Source organism: Suillus subalutaceus (genome assembly GCF_016647625.1).
Source record: "Suillus subalutaceus strain FC151 chromosome Unknown DFJ58scaffold_81, whole genome shotgun sequence".
NCBI lineage: Eukaryota > Fungi > Basidiomycota > Agaricomycetes > Boletales > Suillaceae > Suillus > Suillus subalutaceus.
This window is the reverse complement of record NW_024540330.1, coordinates 162,288-180,946: the sequence shown is the minus strand read 5'-3', so window position 1 is coordinate 180,946 and position 18,659 is coordinate 162,288. Positions and strand designations below refer to the sequence as shown.

The 18,659-nt window shown below is 49.0% G+C and overlaps 8 protein-coding genes across 8 annotated transcripts; 4 read left to right on the top strand and 4 right to left on the bottom strand.

The window, feature by feature from the left end:
- The first annotated feature begins 1,695 nt into the window (after positions 1-1,695).
- On the top strand, positions 1,696-2,849 carry DFJ58DRAFT_475709 (uncharacterized protein). Its single transcript, XM_041380565.1, has 3 exons — positions 1,696-2,044; positions 2,177-2,265; positions 2,494-2,849. Exons 1-3 carry the CDS (start codon positions 1,836-1,838, stop codon positions 2,661-2,663), a joined length of 468 nt encoding a protein of 155 aa, XP_041242025.1. The 5' UTR covers positions 1,696-1,835; the 3' UTR covers positions 2,664-2,849.
- A 616-nt stretch (positions 2,850-3,465) lies between these two features.
- On the bottom strand, positions 3,466-4,652 carry DFJ58DRAFT_475554 (P-loop containing nucleoside triphosphate hydrolase protein). The gene is made up of 4 exons (XM_041380562.1): positions 4,626-4,652; positions 4,377-4,578; positions 4,126-4,319; positions 3,466-4,069 (listed from the first exon to the last, which is right to left on the bottom strand). Exons 2-4 carry the CDS (start codon positions 4,510-4,512, stop codon positions 3,548-3,550), a joined length of 852 nt encoding a protein of 283 aa, XP_041242024.1. The 5' UTR covers positions 4,513-4,578; positions 4,626-4,652; the 3' UTR covers positions 3,466-3,547.
- Positions 4,653-4,790: 138 nt separating this feature from the next.
- On the bottom strand, positions 4,791-5,886 carry DFJ58DRAFT_475618 (kinase-like domain-containing protein). The gene is made up of 6 exons (XM_041380564.1): positions 5,655-5,886; positions 5,468-5,594; positions 5,345-5,401; positions 5,088-5,282; positions 4,902-5,031; positions 4,791-4,848 (listed from the first exon to the last, which is right to left on the bottom strand). Exons 1-5 carry the CDS (start codon positions 5,675-5,677, stop codon positions 4,996-4,998), a joined length of 438 nt encoding a protein of 145 aa, XP_041242023.1. The 5' UTR covers positions 5,678-5,886; the 3' UTR covers positions 4,791-4,848; positions 4,902-4,995.
- A 13-nt stretch (positions 5,887-5,899) lies between these two features.
- On the top strand, positions 5,900-7,465 carry DFJ58DRAFT_475598 (uncharacterized protein). The gene is made up of 3 exons (XM_041380563.1): positions 5,900-6,102; positions 6,245-6,346; positions 6,916-7,465. Exons 1-3 carry the CDS (start codon positions 6,067-6,069, stop codon positions 7,303-7,305), a joined length of 528 nt encoding a protein of 175 aa, XP_041242022.1. The 5' UTR covers positions 5,900-6,066; the 3' UTR covers positions 7,306-7,465.
- Positions 7,466-8,583: 1,118 nt separating this feature from the next.
- On the bottom strand, positions 8,584-9,306 carry DFJ58DRAFT_475484 (uncharacterized protein). The gene is made up of 2 exons (XM_041380561.1): positions 9,212-9,306; positions 8,584-9,158 (listed from the first exon to the last, which is right to left on the bottom strand). The coding sequence occupies exon 2, from the start codon at positions 8,975-8,977 to the stop codon at positions 8,639-8,641; it is 339 nt and encodes a 112-aa protein (XP_041242021.1). The 5' UTR covers positions 8,978-9,158; positions 9,212-9,306; the 3' UTR covers positions 8,584-8,638.
- A 1,131-nt stretch (positions 9,307-10,437) lies between these two features.
- DFJ58DRAFT_705167 (uncharacterized protein) lies at positions 10,438-13,433 on the top strand (the record flags this gene model as incomplete). Its single annotated transcript, XM_041383705.1, has 7 exons — positions 10,438-11,593; positions 11,736-12,032; positions 12,180-12,271; positions 12,507-12,696; positions 12,830-12,969; positions 13,021-13,138; positions 13,253-13,433. The coding sequence occupies exons 1-7, from the start codon at positions 10,515-10,517 to the stop codon at positions 13,431-13,433; spliced, it is 2,097 nt and encodes a 698-aa protein (XP_041242020.1). The 5' UTR covers positions 10,438-10,514.
- Positions 13,434-14,569: 1,136 nt separating this feature from the next.
- Positions 14,570-15,889, bottom strand: DFJ58DRAFT_729989 (uncharacterized protein; the record flags this gene model as incomplete). Its single annotated transcript, XM_041385816.1, has 7 exons — positions 14,570-14,815; positions 14,872-15,057; positions 15,116-15,237; positions 15,290-15,365; positions 15,433-15,594; positions 15,648-15,766; positions 15,826-15,889. The coding sequence occupies 7 exons, from the start codon at positions 15,887-15,889 to the stop codon at positions 14,570-14,572; spliced, it is 975 nt and encodes a 324-aa protein (XP_041242019.1).
- Positions 15,890-17,105: 1,216 nt separating this feature from the next.
- DFJ58DRAFT_796836 (uncharacterized protein) lies at positions 17,106-18,611 on the top strand. The gene is made up of 2 exons (XM_041390602.1): positions 17,106-17,727; positions 17,783-18,611. The coding sequence occupies exons 1-2, from the start codon at positions 17,383-17,385 to the stop codon at positions 18,224-18,226; spliced, it is 789 nt and encodes a 262-aa protein (XP_041242018.1). The 5' UTR covers positions 17,106-17,382; the 3' UTR covers positions 18,227-18,611.
- Positions 18,612-18,659: the final 48 nt, after the last annotated feature.

Genomic DNA, 18,659 nt, shown 5'->3' with positions numbered 1-18,659 from the left:
TACAGCGTGGGTTATGGGCGTTTCGGGGGTCACTGGCAGCAGGCTCAAACTTGACATCGACAACAATGTATAATCTTGGTGATGGCCGCGGCCGTCACATGGCCACCTAGTATTATTGTATCAGAGAGATTTAGACAACTCATTCAAGTTTTCACCTTCGGCTACGAGTCGACTTGTCGCGAAAGCTAAACTTCTTCTCAGGTTGTCACGGTGTGGTCGCCGCTAACAAGGGTGCTGCTCGATTCTAGAATAAAAGGAGGGAAGAATTGTATCATATCAAATTAGCATTCAGGCCACAAGCGCAAGCTAGGAAACATCAACACCTGAAAATAGACTTTATGATACAGCTATTCACGCCATACCCCTTTATCTCGCATTGAGAACCAGGTGTTTTTGACATGCGGACTTGCAAAACACTGACATTTGACAGCCGCACGTCGGCACAAGGACTTTAGAACATAGATTTAGATTTAGAACGACGTTCTAAATGCTGCGGGAAGTCAACTGAGCACCGTACGTGAACTTGATTACCGTCGCTTACCAAAGGTAGTACCGCGCAGATTGCGTAGCCGAGGCTGAGTGGGCTGCTGAATTCTTGGGCTCTGTGCGTGGGCTCAGCCCACCTCATCAGTCACCAAATGACATGGCTTGACGAAATAATGCGCACTCCGTTCTGTTGGTCGTTCGGTGCAGTCACTAGCCGCCCAGGTAAGTTTTGTTTGAATAGCGGGAGCGGGAGCTGATATATATATTCAGCTTATGGATTGGGAACCTGACGAATATAGAAGATACAATCGGACACGTGACCTGATGTCTTCCTTCTTCCTCCGAAACCACCATTAGTTTCTACTCCCTCCTCAGTCCGACCTAAGTCACTCCCATCAAGTCGACGAGAGCCATGAGGCAGAACCCCTATGCTCTTCCTCCGATTCTGTTTTGAATGGCGATTTTGAGGCGCGAGATGGTATTGAAAGCGTTAGTTCTTTTCCATCCTCGAGTCTTCGTTATTAGGACTTGGAGAAGTTACAGCTTGTAGCATCACCGTCAGCAAGGGGGACGGGACTGGAATGTTCCACTTAAGAGGCTCTAGTCATTTACCTCACATTCGGTCCTGATGTTGGCCTTGACTTTGCCAACACCCAAGGAGGTGACCTCCTCCCTGACGGTTGGTGTTCATTCCCTATTCCGTACGCTGAAGTACTGTCACTGCGCATAAATTGCGATATATGGACCTGCGGGGGCCTCATAGTGTGCTGCTGCCAATCGCCTTGTTCCGTCTCGACGATCGTCCTAACAGTCGAGAGGTATCTGTGATTTCTATGGATGGCGGTGCGAATAAGCACCATGTAGAAGGCAATCGAAATGATCGGCATGATCTAGTTGGTGTCATACCAGGCTTCAAATTCAAATTTCAAATGCAGGATTGGCAGATACACACAAATTCAAAGCACCTATCGACACCACGCATTCCTCGGACTTAAGTCGAAACTACGCCACGAGTAGTCACTACGCCTCGAGGTTGGAACCGTGGTCGTCACACTCTAGTTGTGGCTGCAGCGCTGAGAGTTCGACTGATACTACATGATTTTATTCGTCGATGTGACTGCCTGGTTTTTATGTAATGTCGGATAGTGGTTGAAACGTTGATGTATTAAAGGATGTGCAAGTTCAAATAAGCACTTGGCGCTCAGCGCTCGGCACCTGAAATTAAACGACAACCATCATGCATCAAGCCGCTCCTTCTCCATTCTACTCTTAGAATAACAATAGGGTGGTTTTGGGTGAGTTTTGTTCCTCAGCCAAAGAAGCTGTCGAACATACATATTCTGCTTCCCATGGGACACGGACATGGGCACAGGTGTCCTTCCCTGCTCCCTCCCATCGATTCCCTCCGCTGCATCAACGTTAGAGCCTTTGAGCGCATCACTGAATGCAGCTGGGGGTATTACACAAGGCCTGGCCGCCTGGGTCTGCATGGTGCAGGTGAGATGGGGAATGATGGTCATCATCATCATTGGGGGGATGAGAGACCTGAGATGTTTGGGTGCGTTTTCTCTTTTCTTATTTGATTTGGTGAAGCTGACGGATTTCGTGTTTCTTTTTGGGGGGATGATGTTGGTTTTTGGTCTTGCATTGTTCTGCTTCTTGTGCTGGGGATCTACGCCAACGACATTAGACGGCGACGCCCCCTCGGTCTCATCATCATCGCCCTCTTGCTCCTCGTTACTTCCATTGTGTTCGAGCACCACGATGTGTTGGTTAGAGGTGTGTGTTTTTGTTAGTCCACGTTTCATGTCGATTTCAGTTCATCTGCCCATTTCATTCGCTGTTCATTCGGTTTATTTGTCCTTCTGGTTGGGTGCGCAATGATGTTCATAGCATAGTAGTTGTGTCTGAACACTGATTACATACTCATTCTGACGCGCACCCTTCCCTCTCCCCCTTCCATCTCCTTTGGTCCCTCCTTAAATCCCAACTAACACCTCCCACCAGTAACGAATATTCACCTCCCGTTCCCGCTCCCTCTATTCCAGCGCTCCCGACTCCATACATCGTTCTCAGTCCCAGGAAGAGGACAAGTGCAAGTATCATGGGAGAGAATACTGAGGAACCCATACACTCTTCCTCCGATTCTGTTTTGTGTGACGATTTTGGGGGGTTGAGATGGTTTTGAATGTGTGAACACTTGTTCTTGTTTTTGTTCGACGACGGCTTTTGTCGCTCGACTTCATTCATTCTTGCCATGACCTTTCTCATTCGCAACACTCCTTACCCACGACCTACCTTCAAATAATCTTACTCGATGACTTGACCTACGCTAACTCTCCACGCAGCACACACCACACACCCTTCGACCTCTCTCTCGCAACTCTCCAAGTCAATCACCACGCACATCGCGCGTGTAAAGTCCTAGGCGGTGTGTTGTTGCAGACTGCACCTGCAGCGTCGTTCAGCTGTGTGAGTGGTATAGGCACGAGAGGCATGGGTATGAGTAGTTCTCGACTGTTCAGTTCAAATTTTTCGAAAACGACCTTTTAACTATACTCTCCATGTAATGGCGAAATCAGGAAGTCGATAACTATTGTAGTTGGCGAAGGTGATCCACAACTGGGTCTGACTCGTTGCTTACTCTGAGTTACTCAGCCACAGTAAAACCTTGTGGCACCAGAAATTTCCGCGACCCATAACAAACAGCATCAGCGGTTGGAATCAATCGATTCCACTACTGGCTTATCCAGTGCGGTGGTTTGGGCTCTAGCTGGGAAACAGTGGTCTAAGGTCTGCCTAGGAGAGACTAGAATGTCAAGACCAGCAAACGAAGCTGTTCAGGATCCGGGTATGAACGTGCGTCAGAAATTTTCTAATGTTGAACTCAGGTGTTAGACGTTTACATGTACGAGTAGAGTGATCAACACTAACAGAGCCTCGTACTAGGTAGTACTCAATGGCCAATATTAATGGTGACGTTCTGTAAATTAGGCGAGTTACCAGTTCTCCTCACCCGCGTCAATCCTTCGAAGAAGATGCATCGCGTCTGCGTAAGCATCTATACCATCTTATCGCGATTCGCCCCTGACCGGAACCCCCTGCCTGGAATCAAAAACTCCCGCAGCCTCTTAGACATCCGTGCAAACCTATCATTCACGTCTACCAAGCACGTGTCACGACCTCCAAGTTCCTTAAGCATATTTAGCACCTTTTTCCTGGATTCGAAGTATCTGACTTCGTATGCGTTTTGGTAGCCCTTAATGGTTGTGATGCAGACATGCGTGACGGGGACAATGCCCGAATTTTCGATATGTGCCCTGTTCCTCGTCCACCAGTCGTCCATATTCTCCTCATTCTCAAGATTGGTGATGACCAGAGCGAGGGGCACTTGTTCCTGACATAGGAACTCGAAGAATAATCTGTAGTTCTGTTGCATGGTGTTCGACACTCTGCCAGCCTTGATGCAGAAAAGCAAGCCATGTATACCTCCTCGGTTCTTCAGCGAGATGATGAGCTCATGTGCCTTCACCAGGGCATCTAAATACCCCGCGTTATTCATAGTGGGGCTGTCCAAGCCCACCTAGATTGTTTTTGGATCAGAATACCCACACGCTGAGATTCATTGCGCCCACTTACTGTATCAAATAGATTTACATTAAGCTGGCAATCCGAAAATGTGATGGGATACTCGGTTGTTTCGAATGTACAGGACTGAGCGCCGGACGAGGACTCGGCAAGTTGGTCCCCAGCAATGAGATTTACCAATGAGCTCTTGCCGACGCCCATCTCGCCGAAGATAACGAAGTTTGGTGGCCTCGTACGTGGGCAAACTGAAGGGGAGTGGTTAGCACTCCTGGATGCGTCGTAAAAGAGAACGGTGGACTTACGTAAATCGAGTACTTTGTTTGCTGAAGGTCGAAGTTTGGGCTTGCGTAACAGACACCTTTGTATAATGTCCCAATCTGAGTCTGTTATTGCAGGATGGCCGTCGGGGCGCTGTGGTCCGTGACCTTCGTATATCATAACAACGATACGCAATTCAGGTCTTTCAGAGATGATCTCGGACCAAGGGTGCCGACCAGAGAGAATCTGTTTAATGAGTCCTCGGGCAAACATTTCGTGACAAAACTACTGACTCACTTGAAGCATGACACAACCAAAAGAGTATATATCAGTTTTTTCCAGAGGCAGGCCACGGACATCTTCTGACACGACGAGCTCTGGTGCTGCATAGCGGATTGCGCCTGGGTTTATAGATGTCGCAGCCAATTGCGACTGGCCGAGAAGGGGTCGGACAATGGTGGAAAGACCAAAATCGATCAACCTTGCACGCCCCCCCTCGTCAATTAGTATATTCGCCTGCAGGTTCGAAATTAGTTGTCAAGAATGCCTAGTAGCAGCTCCGAGTTCACCCCTGTTATATCCCCGTGCACGATGTGTACAGAGTGCACTGCACCAAAGGTAAGTCACCACTCGTTTCCAAACGTCTTCAGAAGATATATGAAACTAACAATAACACAGTCCAGCGCTGACATCCTTTACCTTGCAACTTCGAGTGAGTCTTGAGAAGTGAAAGGTGTGATGAGAATTTTACTCACCATACGTGAACGGTCCAGCATTGTGAGATCATCGTGGTTGGATGCTAGGTAGGCAATCAAGGTGCCGTTTGGAATCCACGGAGTTACTAAGCAGCGCGACTCTGGCATTCGTCCAAATCCTGTCGCTGTACCCAACAACGGTACAATGTTGTCATGGCGTAGAATCTTCAAAATGCCAATTTCTCGGCTGATTTTCTGGATAGCATTCAAGAGTTACATAATATACTCATCCGGTTCTCCCGGCGCGCGTCACTTACCCTGTTGATTCGCTCCAAATCATAACTCTGGGGAAATCTGAATGACTTGACCGCAACCTTATACAAGTACCAATCGATCGATCAGCGTAAGCCAGCACAGGCCCATCTAAAACATGGACTTACGAAGGTTGAAATACCACTGTTTGCATTGTAATTGCATTTCCAGACATCGCCAAACGCACCTCCACTAATGTGGTCCTGAGTTGTTCGAGTGATAAAGGGTGTTAAATCGTCTGGCAAGTCTTCCGCCCTACACGCTAAGTTCAGTAAAGCCGCGGATACTTCGGCACCAACCACAATGCAATCATACCCCGGATCGCGCCGGTTCTCCATACTTTCTTCTATCAGCCTACGGTCAAAGAAATGTGGATCGAGTTCAGTTGATACGGTTCGTTGTCCAGGCCAAGGTACTTCACGTTCGAAGTTGACAATGGATAGCAAGGGTGGTTTGGGCGGTTTTATTCTTCAGCAAGTGCGCATACATATATGCATGTTTCCCACATGTTCACCCCATGCCCTCAATTAACGTTACTGCCCTTGACTAATTACTATATTGGCAACCCCCTACCCTACCCTATCCCGGGCCAGCCCACTCCACCCTCTACCCACCCCCAATCAATGTTATGGTCCTGAACTAATTATAACCCCCCGCACAACGCCCCTCTTCCTACGTCCAACGTGTTTACCTCACGTTTACAAGCGTATATACGTGGCCAATCATCATGCATCATTATTGGGACGAGAGACCTGATCAAAATGTTGGGGTGCGTCTTCTCTTTTCTTGTTTGGTTTGGTGGAGCTGATGGATTTCGTGTTTCTGTTTGGGTTTTGATTTTGGTCTTCCATTGTTCTGATTCTTGATCTGCTTCTTGTGCAGGGGATCTACGTCAACGACATCAGACTGCGAAGGACTGCAATACCCCCACGTTCTTGTTATCATTGTCCTCCTCTCCCTCCTCGCCACTTATGTTGTGTTCGGGCACCACGATGTATTGGTTAGAGGTCTGTGTTTTCGTTCGTCCCTCTTTTCATGTGGTTTTTGTTTTGTCCAAGTTTTGTCAGCCCCATTTCGTTCGCTGTTCATTCAGTTTATTTGTCCTTCTGGTTGGGTGCGCAATGATGTTCATAGTAGATTGTTGTTCTGAACACTGATTGCATACTCATTCTGACGCGCACCTTTCCCTCTCCCCCTTCCATCTCCCTTATTCCCTCCTTAAACCTCAACTAACACCTCCCACCAGTAACGAACAAACACATTCACCTCTCATCCCCACCCTCTCTGCCGGCGCTCCCGACATCATTGATCGTTCTCAGTCCCAGGAAGAGGACGAGCGCAAGCGCCATGGAAGAGAATACTGAGGAACCCATCCGCTCTTCCTCTGATTCTATTTTATGTGGCGATTTTGGGGGGTGAGATGGTTTTGGATGTGTGAGTACTTGTTCTTGGAGGGCTTTTGTTGCTCGACTTCATTCATTCTTGCGACGACCTTTCTCTTCACTCATTCTTGCCCAACGACCTACCTTCAAATAATCTTGCTCGATGACATAACCTATGCTAACTCTCCACGCAGCGCACACCACGTAGCGCACACCACACACCCTTCGACATTTCTTCAGCAACTCTCCTCATCATCACCACGCACGTCGCATACGTAGCATGCATAGTCCTAGGTGGTGTATTGTTGCAGACTGCACCTGCAGCGTCGCTCGGCTGTGGGGGTTGTATAGGCACGAAAGGCGTGGGTATATGCGCAAAAGGCACAAACACCCTAAAATCCAAAATGGAATCCTTCTGGCGCGTCGTCCGCGAAACCGAGCGACACGAACATGTCACGAGTCTTCCTGCTCCGCATGTGTGGCAGGTGTGTCCGCCTGGACAGTCTTCTGAGTTACGGTCTGCGCCAGTCTGCCTTCTCGTCGGCGTTCCCGTCCGCACTACGATCTGCTCTCTCACCTTCTGACTTCTCATCCCCCTTTTCCGATGTGCCAAGAGGGCCGGAACCGCAGTTGATAATCACGCTCTCACCACATATCCCGTCTTCGTTGCGCTATGACGAGGTATTGAAGTTCACGCGGTGGGCATGTGAGGGGGCGTTTGTAGGTGATGGAGTGAGGGGGGTTGGGGTAGAGATTGAGGTCACGTCCCTTAATAGTCACGTATCGGTGCTAGAAATCTGACGTCTAATATGTGCGAGGATGCACAACGATAATCAACCCTAGCGAGGGAACATGGTGTCCGTCCGTACGTACTGGCCACACTCATACTCATACTCCTCTCCTCGTCACTCACCCGTGGCCTCCAGAATCCCACCACTACCTTCTCCTTGTCTTCACTTCACATCCCGCACCCCAAACACCCCGATGCGTCACTTCGGCTCGACACACTCTTGGAACCCAGGCCGATATAAATGCTTGATTATGGGTGTAATACTTGCGGCATCATGAATAAGCCCAGAGGTCGGAGGCTCTTGCAGGTGTAAGATGTGGTTTGACTTGGGGTGTGATGTGAATAGGAGAGGAGGATGGGGGTGGGTGCTGCGCGTCCTAGTCGGGGGTCCATTTGCGCGTGTTGGTGTTCATGGTCAGTAGTAACGAAAATAAACAAAGGGGAGACTGACCTCGTCCTCTTCGTTCTTATCTTCATCTTACTGGTCTTCCTCGTCATTTTCTTTGGACGCAGTGGGACACGAGCGGAGAGGCTATAACAACGCATGCACGGTACAGCATCGAGAAATTTGAGCCATGTGCTTGGTTGAGGAATCGGCTCCTCGGCGGCGTCTGAGTCTGCGCCGCTTCAACGTATACTCCGTCAGCCAAAGTATAGTGGGTTTGATGCCATGCTAAAATACAACTTGCTGAGAATGATACCGATCCTTTTCTAGATAAAACTGTCGGCAAGGCGGCTTTGACGTGTCAGCTTCCAGGAATCAGAAAGTCTCATCGATGGTCCAGGACTCCACGTCAAGGGACGCAGAGTTCTCTGGGTAATACAGACAAACACCGTGACTGCACGTCGGGTCGCGTTCAATTGTAATAGTCTCCTCATCGATTGGTAATGCTGCTACCTGTTCATCAGTTGTCCATTTCATCAGCCGCAGCTTACCAAACAGCCCTATTTTTCTGCCGTCCATGGTGATGAGCAAGACTTGGTAGTCTTGGCCCGTAGAGTTTGTTCGGTTCACGTCACGCCAAACGTGCAGGTCATGTGATCGCGTCATGCTATTGTCAACCACAAGAATATTAATGCCGCATCTGAATATCGTTACATACAAAAGTGTATCACAAGTACCATGATCAAGAATTATAAGTGCAGCACCAAACTAGTCCACGACACCGCCTTGTATGCGTCAGGAGGAAGATTGCGTAAAGTGGTGAACATGAGTACCAAGAGGGTGGCACGTGCTGCGACGTACAACATGGCATGTCACAATGCATAGCCACAACCATTCCACATGGTGCGTTCAGGAAGAAAACGTGGGTGTTCATGAAGAAAACGAGGCATGCAGTGAGGATACTAAGCCAGAGTGTGCAAGTTATAGCAACGGCACTCATGCACCATAATACCTGTTCCTGGTATGTGGGGAAGCCAAAAAACCAAGCCATACAATGGATGCCGCCAAATATAGTTGCCATAAGCAATGCGGCAAGCTGAAGAACTATCTTGTCCGAAACTTCGAGATCGATGCTGCCATCAAATGTTGGAACTCGGAGCTTTCGAGATGTAGGAATCTCAGGATAGCTTACCAGTTCTAAAGTCGGGCGGAAGACTGGAGCCAAGATCCCAAGCCAAGCAAGTTCGTCACCTTCACCGACACTAAGACAGACATAATCAGTAGCAGTATAATTGTTAGAGGGCATACTACATACTTGTCTATGTGATCCTCTGGCCTTGACTCGGTCGACTTCCAGTACACTGGATGTGGACATTGCACATTGAGAGGCTTGTTTCATAAGGTAGAAAATTAAGAGCCGCATAAGCGAGTGTCCTCACTTCGAGCTGGGTGGTTCGAGGTGATAGATCGCGCGGGTGATGAGCTGCATAATAAACCAGGCCACCTGAAGCATGATCAATTCTTTCGATGTCGCATTGCCTTTGCTCTTGTCATATATCTGCTTTTCCGTTAGGGAAGGGGCATCGATATACCGGCACGTATCAGCTTCAGTATCTCGTCAGGCTGCAGTTTGTGGTAAGGTTTCTGGTTCGCATAAAGCATGAAACCACCCATCAGCACAAAGAAGCTATGCATCTGAGTCCAGGTATAATAGACCGACTTCGGTCGTGAGTCGTTGAGGAACATGTGGAGCGGTGGAATGGACACGGGTATTAAGGGTGTTTAGCCTTACTACGAAGTGCAAGAGGGACCAAAGCATATTCATTAGGTGGGTGCCGTTACGAGGGGCGGAAAACGTTGACGTCGCACCGAGTCCGAGATGGCTGGAAAGTTGCCGAGTCATCAGCTATATACGCGATTCGAGTCAGTATTATAAGTATGCATGAACTTTCCCGACTCACATGGGAGCGCGTTGAACGCACCAGGGAAGACGTATCGGGTATGGAGGACCGTGAAGGGCATTCACGTAAAATTGTTCAGCCTTCATTTTGTTCGAGTTGGAACCAGTGCGACAAGTTGACAGTAGAGCGCGCATTGCGCATCCAACGGTGAATTTATATGATGTTAATACATCATAAGCTATGAGGAAGCGTGTCACTTATAAAAACAATGCCCCTGCAAGCGAGAGATGTAACGTATCACATCATGATGCTCACTGAGTAGGTGTCTTCAATGCCTTTGGTTTATCCTCGACCAAGGTATCAGTGGACTTGAGGGTCACATCACCCAGTGGCCACTGGCATGCTTGTAAGGGACATAACAGACTTACCAGCATGACGCTTAATCACATCATGATTATTACTTCGGACTCCGGAGTGGGAGTGTCGTACCGTGGTGGTCGCACTCTAGTTGCGGGACTGATGTTACATGATTTTATTCATCGATGTTGACTGCCTGGCATTAATTATCGTTGACGTCGGATGGTGGTTGATGTAAAGGATGTCACTGCAAGTCCAAATAAGCAAGTGACCTAGGACGTAAAATTAAACGACGACCATTAAGCCGCTCCTTCTCCATTCCACTCTCTTTAGAATCATAATTACTTTAGCAGTGCAGGCATGCACCGCCGAAAGTCTAGCAAGGAAGACTTAGACGACGGTGACACGTTTGTTCTTATTCCAGACAATGAGCCAACGACGGCGCCTACGTTGACAGCGGCGCCTGCTAGGCTTGCCAGTGGACTACCACAGCTTGGTCCAGGAATACCAGCGCGTCCACCAACAGTAAGACGTCCACCTAGCATTTCTCTAAACTCACCGCCTACCTCGCCCTTCCGTGCATCACATGCTCGGGTACGAAGCATATCCTCGGGTCCATTCATGCCACCCGTGTCATCCCCGCTCGCGAATACGTTCCATGTTCCACTTCATCCGTTTGAACCGGGTCAGGTTGACGACGCCGCAGAAGGACTCAGAGGACACGGACGAAGACACAGTCGAATGCATTCTCGCAACTTATCGCTATTCTTTCCCCGCCCGCACGCAACCATCTCTGAAGATCTCCCTTCAGACGTCGAATCTGCCCCAAATAACAATTTACAATCCCAAATCGACCTTCATATACCCGCATCTCAAAGCGAGCCCCTTCAGATCGGGCATGACCGTACAGCTTCTTTTTCATTCGGCTCCTCGGGCTCTATGCCCAAGTCAAATTCTACAGGTGCAGTCCCAGCTGGCGTGACAGCACGTAGAGGTCATCATCATAAACATTCACTCTCTCATAACTTCTTTTCTTTCCTTGATCCCGCTCGTCAGTCACAACCGGAAGCAAAACCTGAGGAGTTGCATACGGCTCCTACCCCTGCTCCAATGTCCCCGTGGAGTCCGGTGAGCAACATCCAAGGTGGAGAGAGCGCAAGCTCTGGCAACGTCGACCTCACAGCAGGCACAAGCTCTCGTTCCAGCTCAGCATCCCCTGCACCCTCTCCATCGCCTTATTTCTCTTTGAATCTAAGCAAAGACGGTCTTTTGGCGCGAGTTGCATGCATACTGCAATTCTGCTTGGGCGGGTTGCTCTGGGTGCGCGGACAGGCTATCGGGTCGTTGGCTTGTACAGGCCTAGGGTATTGGGTCGTGTTCGACGCGTTTGGAATCGCGGTGGGCGGGCCTCTTCTTGGGAGAAGCAAGAGTGGTTTTGGGTGAGTTTTGTTCTTCAGTCGTCTCCACGCATATATCGCCGCGTCGTTTGCGCAAGTGCGCATGTATCTATATTTCCCCCACACACATCCTTTACCCTCTCTACCATCCCACGTTGCTGCCCTAAACTAACACCCTACCCAGCCCAGCACGCACACAAACAACCCTCCTCTTCGCCCAATGTGTCTACCTCATGTTCGCAGGCGTATACGTAGCCAAAGAAGCTGTCGAACATGTTCTCCTTTCTGCGGGACACGGACATGGGCACGGGCGCCCTTCCCCTTCCCCCTCCCCTCCCTCCGCTGCACTAACGCTAGCTTTCAATGTATCACTGAACGCAACTGGGGGTATCACGCGAGGCCTGGGTCTGCACGGCGCAGGTGAGATGGGGAATGATGGACATCATCATCATTGGGGGGATGAGAGACCTGAGATGTTGGGGTGCGTCTTCTCTTCTCTTCTCTTGTTTGCTTTGGCGAAGCTGATGGATTTCGTGTTTCTTTTTGGGGTTTGGTTTTGATTGTGGCCTTCCATTGTTCTGCTTCTTGTTCTGCTTCTTGTGCGGGGGATCTACGCCGACGACATCAGCCTGCGTTACCCCCTCGGTCTTGTGATCATCGTCCTCTTCTCACTCCTTGCTACTTCCATTGTATTCGAGCACCATGATGTGTTGGTTAGAGGTGTGTGCTTTCTGTGGTTCTTGTATTGTCCGAGTGTCGTTTCGATTCGTCTGTAGCCCCAGTTCGTTCGCTTTCCATTCGGTTTATTTGTCCTTCTGGTTGGGTGCGCAATGATGTTCATAGCATTTGTCTGAACACTGATTGCATCCTCATTCTGACGCGCACCCTTCCCTCTACCTCCTTTGTCTCCATTCTCTGTCTTCCTCTTTAAACCCCAACTAACACCTCCCACCAGTAACGAACAAACACATTCACCTCCCATCCCCACTCTCTCTATTCCAGCGCTCCCGACTCCCTCCATCGTTCTCAGTCCCAGGAAGAGGACAAGCGCAAGCGCCATGGGAGAGAATACTGAGGAACCCATACGCTCTTCCTCCGATTCTGTTTTGTGTAGCGATCCTGGGGGGTGAGATGGTTTTGAATGTGTGAGTAATTTTGTCGCTCGACTTCATTCATTCTTGCCACGACCTTTCTCCCCACTCGCAACACATCTTGCCCAACGACCCACCTTCAAATAACCTTGCTCGATGACATAACCTACGCTAACTCTCCACGCAGCACACACTACACACCCTTCGACCTTTCACTGGCAACTCTCCAAGTTATTATTACCACGCACGTCGCATACGTAGCGTGTATAGTCCTAGGTGGTGTGTTGTTGCAGACTGCACCTGCAGCGTCGTTCGGCAGCGTGGGCAGTATAGGCACGAAAGGCATGGGTGCAGGCGCAAAAGGCACAAACACCTTAGAATCCAAAATGGAATCCTTCTGGCGTGTCGTCCGCGAAATCGAGCGACACGAACATGTCACGAGTCTTCCTGCTCCACATGTATGGCAGGTTTGTCCGCCTGGACAGGGGGAGATGAGGTCTTCTGGGTTACAGTCTGCGCCACGGTCTGCCTTCTCGCCGGCGTTCCCGTCTGCGCCACGGTCTACTCTCTCACCCTCTGACTCCTCATCACCTTTTTCCGATGCGCCAAGAGGACCGGAACCGCAGTTGATAATCACGCTCTCACCACATGTCCCGTCTTCGTTGCGCGATGAGGAGATATTGAAGTTTACGCGGTGGGCATGTGAGAGGGTTAGGGGCGCGTTTGTGGGTGATGGAGTGAGAGGGGTTGGAGTGAAGGTTGAGGTGTGCGTGGGTGTTATTAGGGGGTAGGTGCATGGGAAACGCGGAGGCGGCAGCACTATATAACCTTCTTTGTGTTTACCTTTCCCAGCTGCGCTGAATACCCTTCTCATTCTGACAGCCCCAGAATTGCAAACTATTGAGCTGATTTTGGCCACGCGGACGCAGTGATGCAATGATCGGTTAATTTGGAAATTAACTAGTGCTGCCTTGCATATTTAGGTCGGTTGACACGCACGCGCGACGGAGTAACTGATGCAAAGCCACTTGTCGACGTACGCTGGGAAGTTGGAACGCCGGTTAACCAATGGTCAAGCGCTCAAAAACATCTAGGCTCCTACTTACTGGGCTACCATAGGCTACCATGTCTCTGGTGTGTCACTAAAGATAGGATCAAAACCTCCGCTACTAGTAATAGCATATCCCAGGTTCACGATTCACCGGCACCAGTCACTCCCAGGCACTCCTGTACAACTTCCCCGTTTGTCACGGCGCGACGATGGTAGTTGCGGCTTATGACGCGCCCCGATAAGTTCAGCAGCGCTTTCCTGAGCCTTGTAGCATCCCAAAGTATCGACTTGGCGTTCCTCCGCGAGGTTGAAACTTGAAGCTTTATTTTATTCCAATTTGTGTCCATTGTGGATGATACCCTATGTATGACAATACTTTCTAATCTATGGGACCCCCCCGGTATCCCTTCTAATCTCTGAAGTCGCGAATGCCCTGATGTTAGGCGTGCCCCCATCAGTCCGCCGTTCCCGCCGGCCGAATTTGAAGCATTATGACACACGACCACCTTATAGGCGGGTTGCTACGCATCGCATGTATGGCAGGTGTGGCCAATTGAACAGTCGCTAGTAGTCATCATCGCTTGTCATGAGGTTTTCTGCGCATGTGATGTCATGGAATGTTGTTTTCACCTGATTCCCCATCTAGATCCCTTTTCCACGTCAAGATCTATCTTCGCCCACCAGTGTGACATGAATTCGCTTCGAGTCTTACGATATTCGAACGGTGCCCACCCTGTCAACCCTAGCTCGAATGCGCCACCATGGCAGATAGGTTAAATATTAAATATTAATGTCCAGAGGAAACATAGTAGCTAATAGTAGGGCATTCATACCAATCGTTTCATATTGACTACATGTCAAGTACAAAATATCCTTTTAACTCTTTTGCGCAATCCCTGTTGATGGTCGGTCTTTATTCCCGACATTGTAAGATGAGGCGCTGTCGTCCTGAGTAAATTGGGATATGTGGACCTCCACAGGCATCATAGGATATTGCCGCACGTTTCCCTGTTCCATCTCCTCAATTGTTCGTCTAGTAGTGGCAGTCGAGGGGCGATGTCGAAAATTGATCGTGATGCGAATAAGCACCATGTAGAAGGTGATCGATATGATAGGTACAACCTAGTCAATCAGATGTCAGCGTTGTTTCCCATGAAAGAGGTAAACGGCGGAATCACGATGTCCGACAAAACAGATTCTCCATTGTTCGCGGTGATGAAACAGAAAAGAAAGGAGAACAGCATCACAGAGTACAAAGCAGCGGCATCCACAAGCGCGCGTACAATTGCCATCACAGTGCCCTTCGAAGTGCGCAATTTAAAGACACGACGTTCAATCTTCCAGACAGCGATACACCAGTAGTCCTGGACACTTTCAGAGCCTCGACACCGGGATCGCGGAAACGTGCTTACCTGAACAGACCAAATTAGTTACAAGAGTCGAAACGACGAAAGCCATGATCCATTTATCAACGTCGGTGGCGAAGACGTTTCCAGGATCACTAGCGGCTTGCGAATTACCGTAGACCGCACGAACGCCAGTCACTACGAGGCAGTATCAGAGCACACAACTTCCAGAGTATTATGGCAAGCTGACCTATGATGCTACACCACAGCAAAATTGGTAGGATGATCACCCGGACGGATTTCCAAAGAACATAGCAGCGATAAACCTTGTGCCAGACAAGGCATTCATATAAGCCCACAGGGTTTTGAACGCAGATTTAAATAAGAACGCACCATCACCGCATCAGCAAGTACAGTTTGGAAAACGTATAATCCGTGCTTGATCACATATGTCTCTTCTGTAACGTCTTCGAAGAATGCTACTGGCCCACCTGGCCACGTATCGCGATACTTCACCAGCCCATTTTCGACACGAACGATGCCCACGACCATGTGCTTGGAAATTGTTAGCCGACGACACCATACTAAGTAATAAGCAAGAATCTAACCACAGTGCTCACTAACAATAGCAGGACGGCCACCACAGCGATTGGGCGATTGACGTCCTGCATTCGACGCTTGTATGTCAAAAACCAGATGGTGCCAATAAACAGGAGGATTGAAAAACCTGGAGAGGTGGGCCTAGCTTGGTGAGCATAGGACGGACAAACCCATTGCGATACTCACCATATAAAATACCCTCCAGTATTGCTGACATCAAGGCGCTGGTATCCGCAGGGAGCTCAGCCATAGCGAATCTACAGTCCAGCTGAGAGATGTGGGCATCTGTGCCAGTTTCTGTGTATCATTAAATATGTCATCGTGTCAGGATTTGCACCGATTCAATTCATCCGCCGCGGACGAGGTGGGGTTTAGTGATGGATACCGTGGGGACGGTCCGTTGCTGTATCATCATGCATCGCTTTCGTCTATCAATTAGTCTGCCGGAAATATGATATTTTCGTTTGAAGCTGCAGGAGGAACGATTGTCTTCAAAATGGTTTGAGTAGGGTTGACTAGGGTGAACCTCACCCTTGGATTTGCCTTGGATTGACATTTCTCTGGTAACTGTTGTATAAGCCCTGTAGAGGCCGTTCACAATAAATGTATGTCCTTCGTTCTGGCTACTTACCAACTGATATAAAGCATGGAATGTACACGCACTGTCCAGTGACACACATAAATACCCAGGAGAACTTCATCCCACGCAATCCCAAAGTGACCTTGAACATCAGAAATAGAGAAGAGATCCGACTCATCACCTGATCGGAATGGACGAGAACCCACGATACGGAGGGTACGAAAGTTTACAGTAGGTGCAACATATGGGCTGCGTCTAGTGTGCGTCGTGCATAAACATGAATGTAGGACACAAAAATAAACACCGAAGCCGCACAAGAGTACTAGTAGGACCTGTAGAAATTTAGATTGGGACTGGACTGGGATGAACTGTCAGCTAACCTTTTGAACGACTTTCAGGGTGCGTCAAAATAAGTACGCCCCAGGATGAACCACAGGAAATTGTAACTATGGCATTTCTTTCTTCACGTGCTCACAGCTCGTTTCAAGTTGCTGATGAGGGCTCAGTGCTCAATCTATATATGCATTATGCCACGGGGTACGTGCTCCCGCATCGTTCTGCTTCGGGGCACGTCTTTGCCGTGTACTTGTTTGAGCCTAGAATATTGGGGAGTCTTTGATGCTTTCAAGACATGTAGTGGGTGGGGCCTTCTTGGGAAGGGCGGTTTGCGTGAGTTTGGTTTATCTCTTGTCTCCCCTAGGCAGACCAGACAGAACAGAATGTGGGCAACCAACCAGACTGGTAACCGATGACTTGAGAAACATGCAGATACTTGAAGTCGGATAAATGACGCGCCAAGTGATGTCCGTGCGTGTGAGATGCCGCCGGCTAGTGTACCGTGGAAATCCACCGAGTTATCCACCTGCGTGGATATCCACCCAGTTATTCACGTGAATAACTAGGTGGATAACTCGAGGTCAAAATTGATAGGGTGGATTATGTGAATAACTCAAATAACAGTATACATGCGCAGGGTTACGCTAAATAGTACTAGATACTCTTAATTATCGAACACTGCGAATCTACAAGCCTACTTAGTTGGTGGAATGTCAAGCAATGTTTGTTTGGTCGAACATCGACGTGAAAATTGAATGGAATAGTGTGAACTTCAAGTCATTCATCCCCCCAGCCAAGCTTCGTGATTCGTGATCCACAAAACTTTCATGCAGCAACACCTCAAAGATCAACTAGTTGAGCTGCGACAATGTCTCAAGGCACTGCCAACGGACATTCCTGTTCCACCGGCAACAGAATCCAAGTACAAGTTCTCCGACTTCAGCCCAGATGCTGAATGGACTATAGACATTGGCGAGGCTGGTGCTGTCAACCGAGGTTTTGGTAATCGCGTCAATGGCCTGAAACTTGTAGAGCAAGGACCAGAAACAGAGGCCATAGTGGATGTTTTGGAAACATGGATCGAAAAATGTCCAGGTGACATCATCCTCGAGAAGTGGGTGCATGGCATCCTCGAAGCTGCGCAAAGTGTCATTCTTGCCGCTGGAAAAGCTGTGAATTACATTTACTTCGCACCTCAGAAAAACTCATCACTGACGCACCATACAGTTACCAAAGTATTTGCATCAGTCAAATGACGATCCGGACATAGAGCTTGTGAGCTCCCCAATCAAAAAAGCCAAGGCATCGAAGAAGAAAAAGATCAAGATTGTCGAGTCCGACGTGTCTGTCATGCACCTATACACAGATGCCGAACATAAATCTGCGAAGGGAAAAGGTGGTGCAAAAGTTGATCCTCTGATGGATCTTCTCTCTGTCAACACGTACCTCAAAAGTAATCCCAAGAAGATGATTGTTCGGTGTTCTGGAGCTGAATATGGATGCGCCACAACCTGGGCTGCACCTCGCTGGAAGACCCGAGTATTCGGACATGCATTGCAATGCGGAAAACTGGACAAAATCGATTTAACGCTACGGGATCGTGTTCGGATCGCTATGGCCAAGGAATCCCTAGGTCAGACTCAGATGTTACTGCTGACCCCAAGGATATAGCAGAAGATGGCTCAAGTAAAGTTGATTCTTTCGACGGTGAAGATTTCGATGCTGCCAGTATCATCAATCTCAATTCCAGGAAACTAGTCGACGTGCTGGCTGATAGTAGTAAAGATTTGGCACCTGCAGCGCCGAGAAGCACTGTCGTTCTTCCACCGGCAAGCACCATTGTGCAAGAGAGGGTCTTGACAGAGGCAGATTGGGACATGGAATAGATGTTATATGATACATATTGACTTGATACTGGTGAATGAACGCAAATTTCGCGAACGCCATGGATTGAAAATTTTGCAGCGCCCGGATAGGCCCGGATCCGCCGGGCCGGTTTTGCCGGCGGTGGATATCCACCATACTCACCGGTAGATAACTGACCCCCAATTTCTCCAGGGTGGATATCCACGGTACACTACCGCCGGCGTCATTTTTGTGTGGA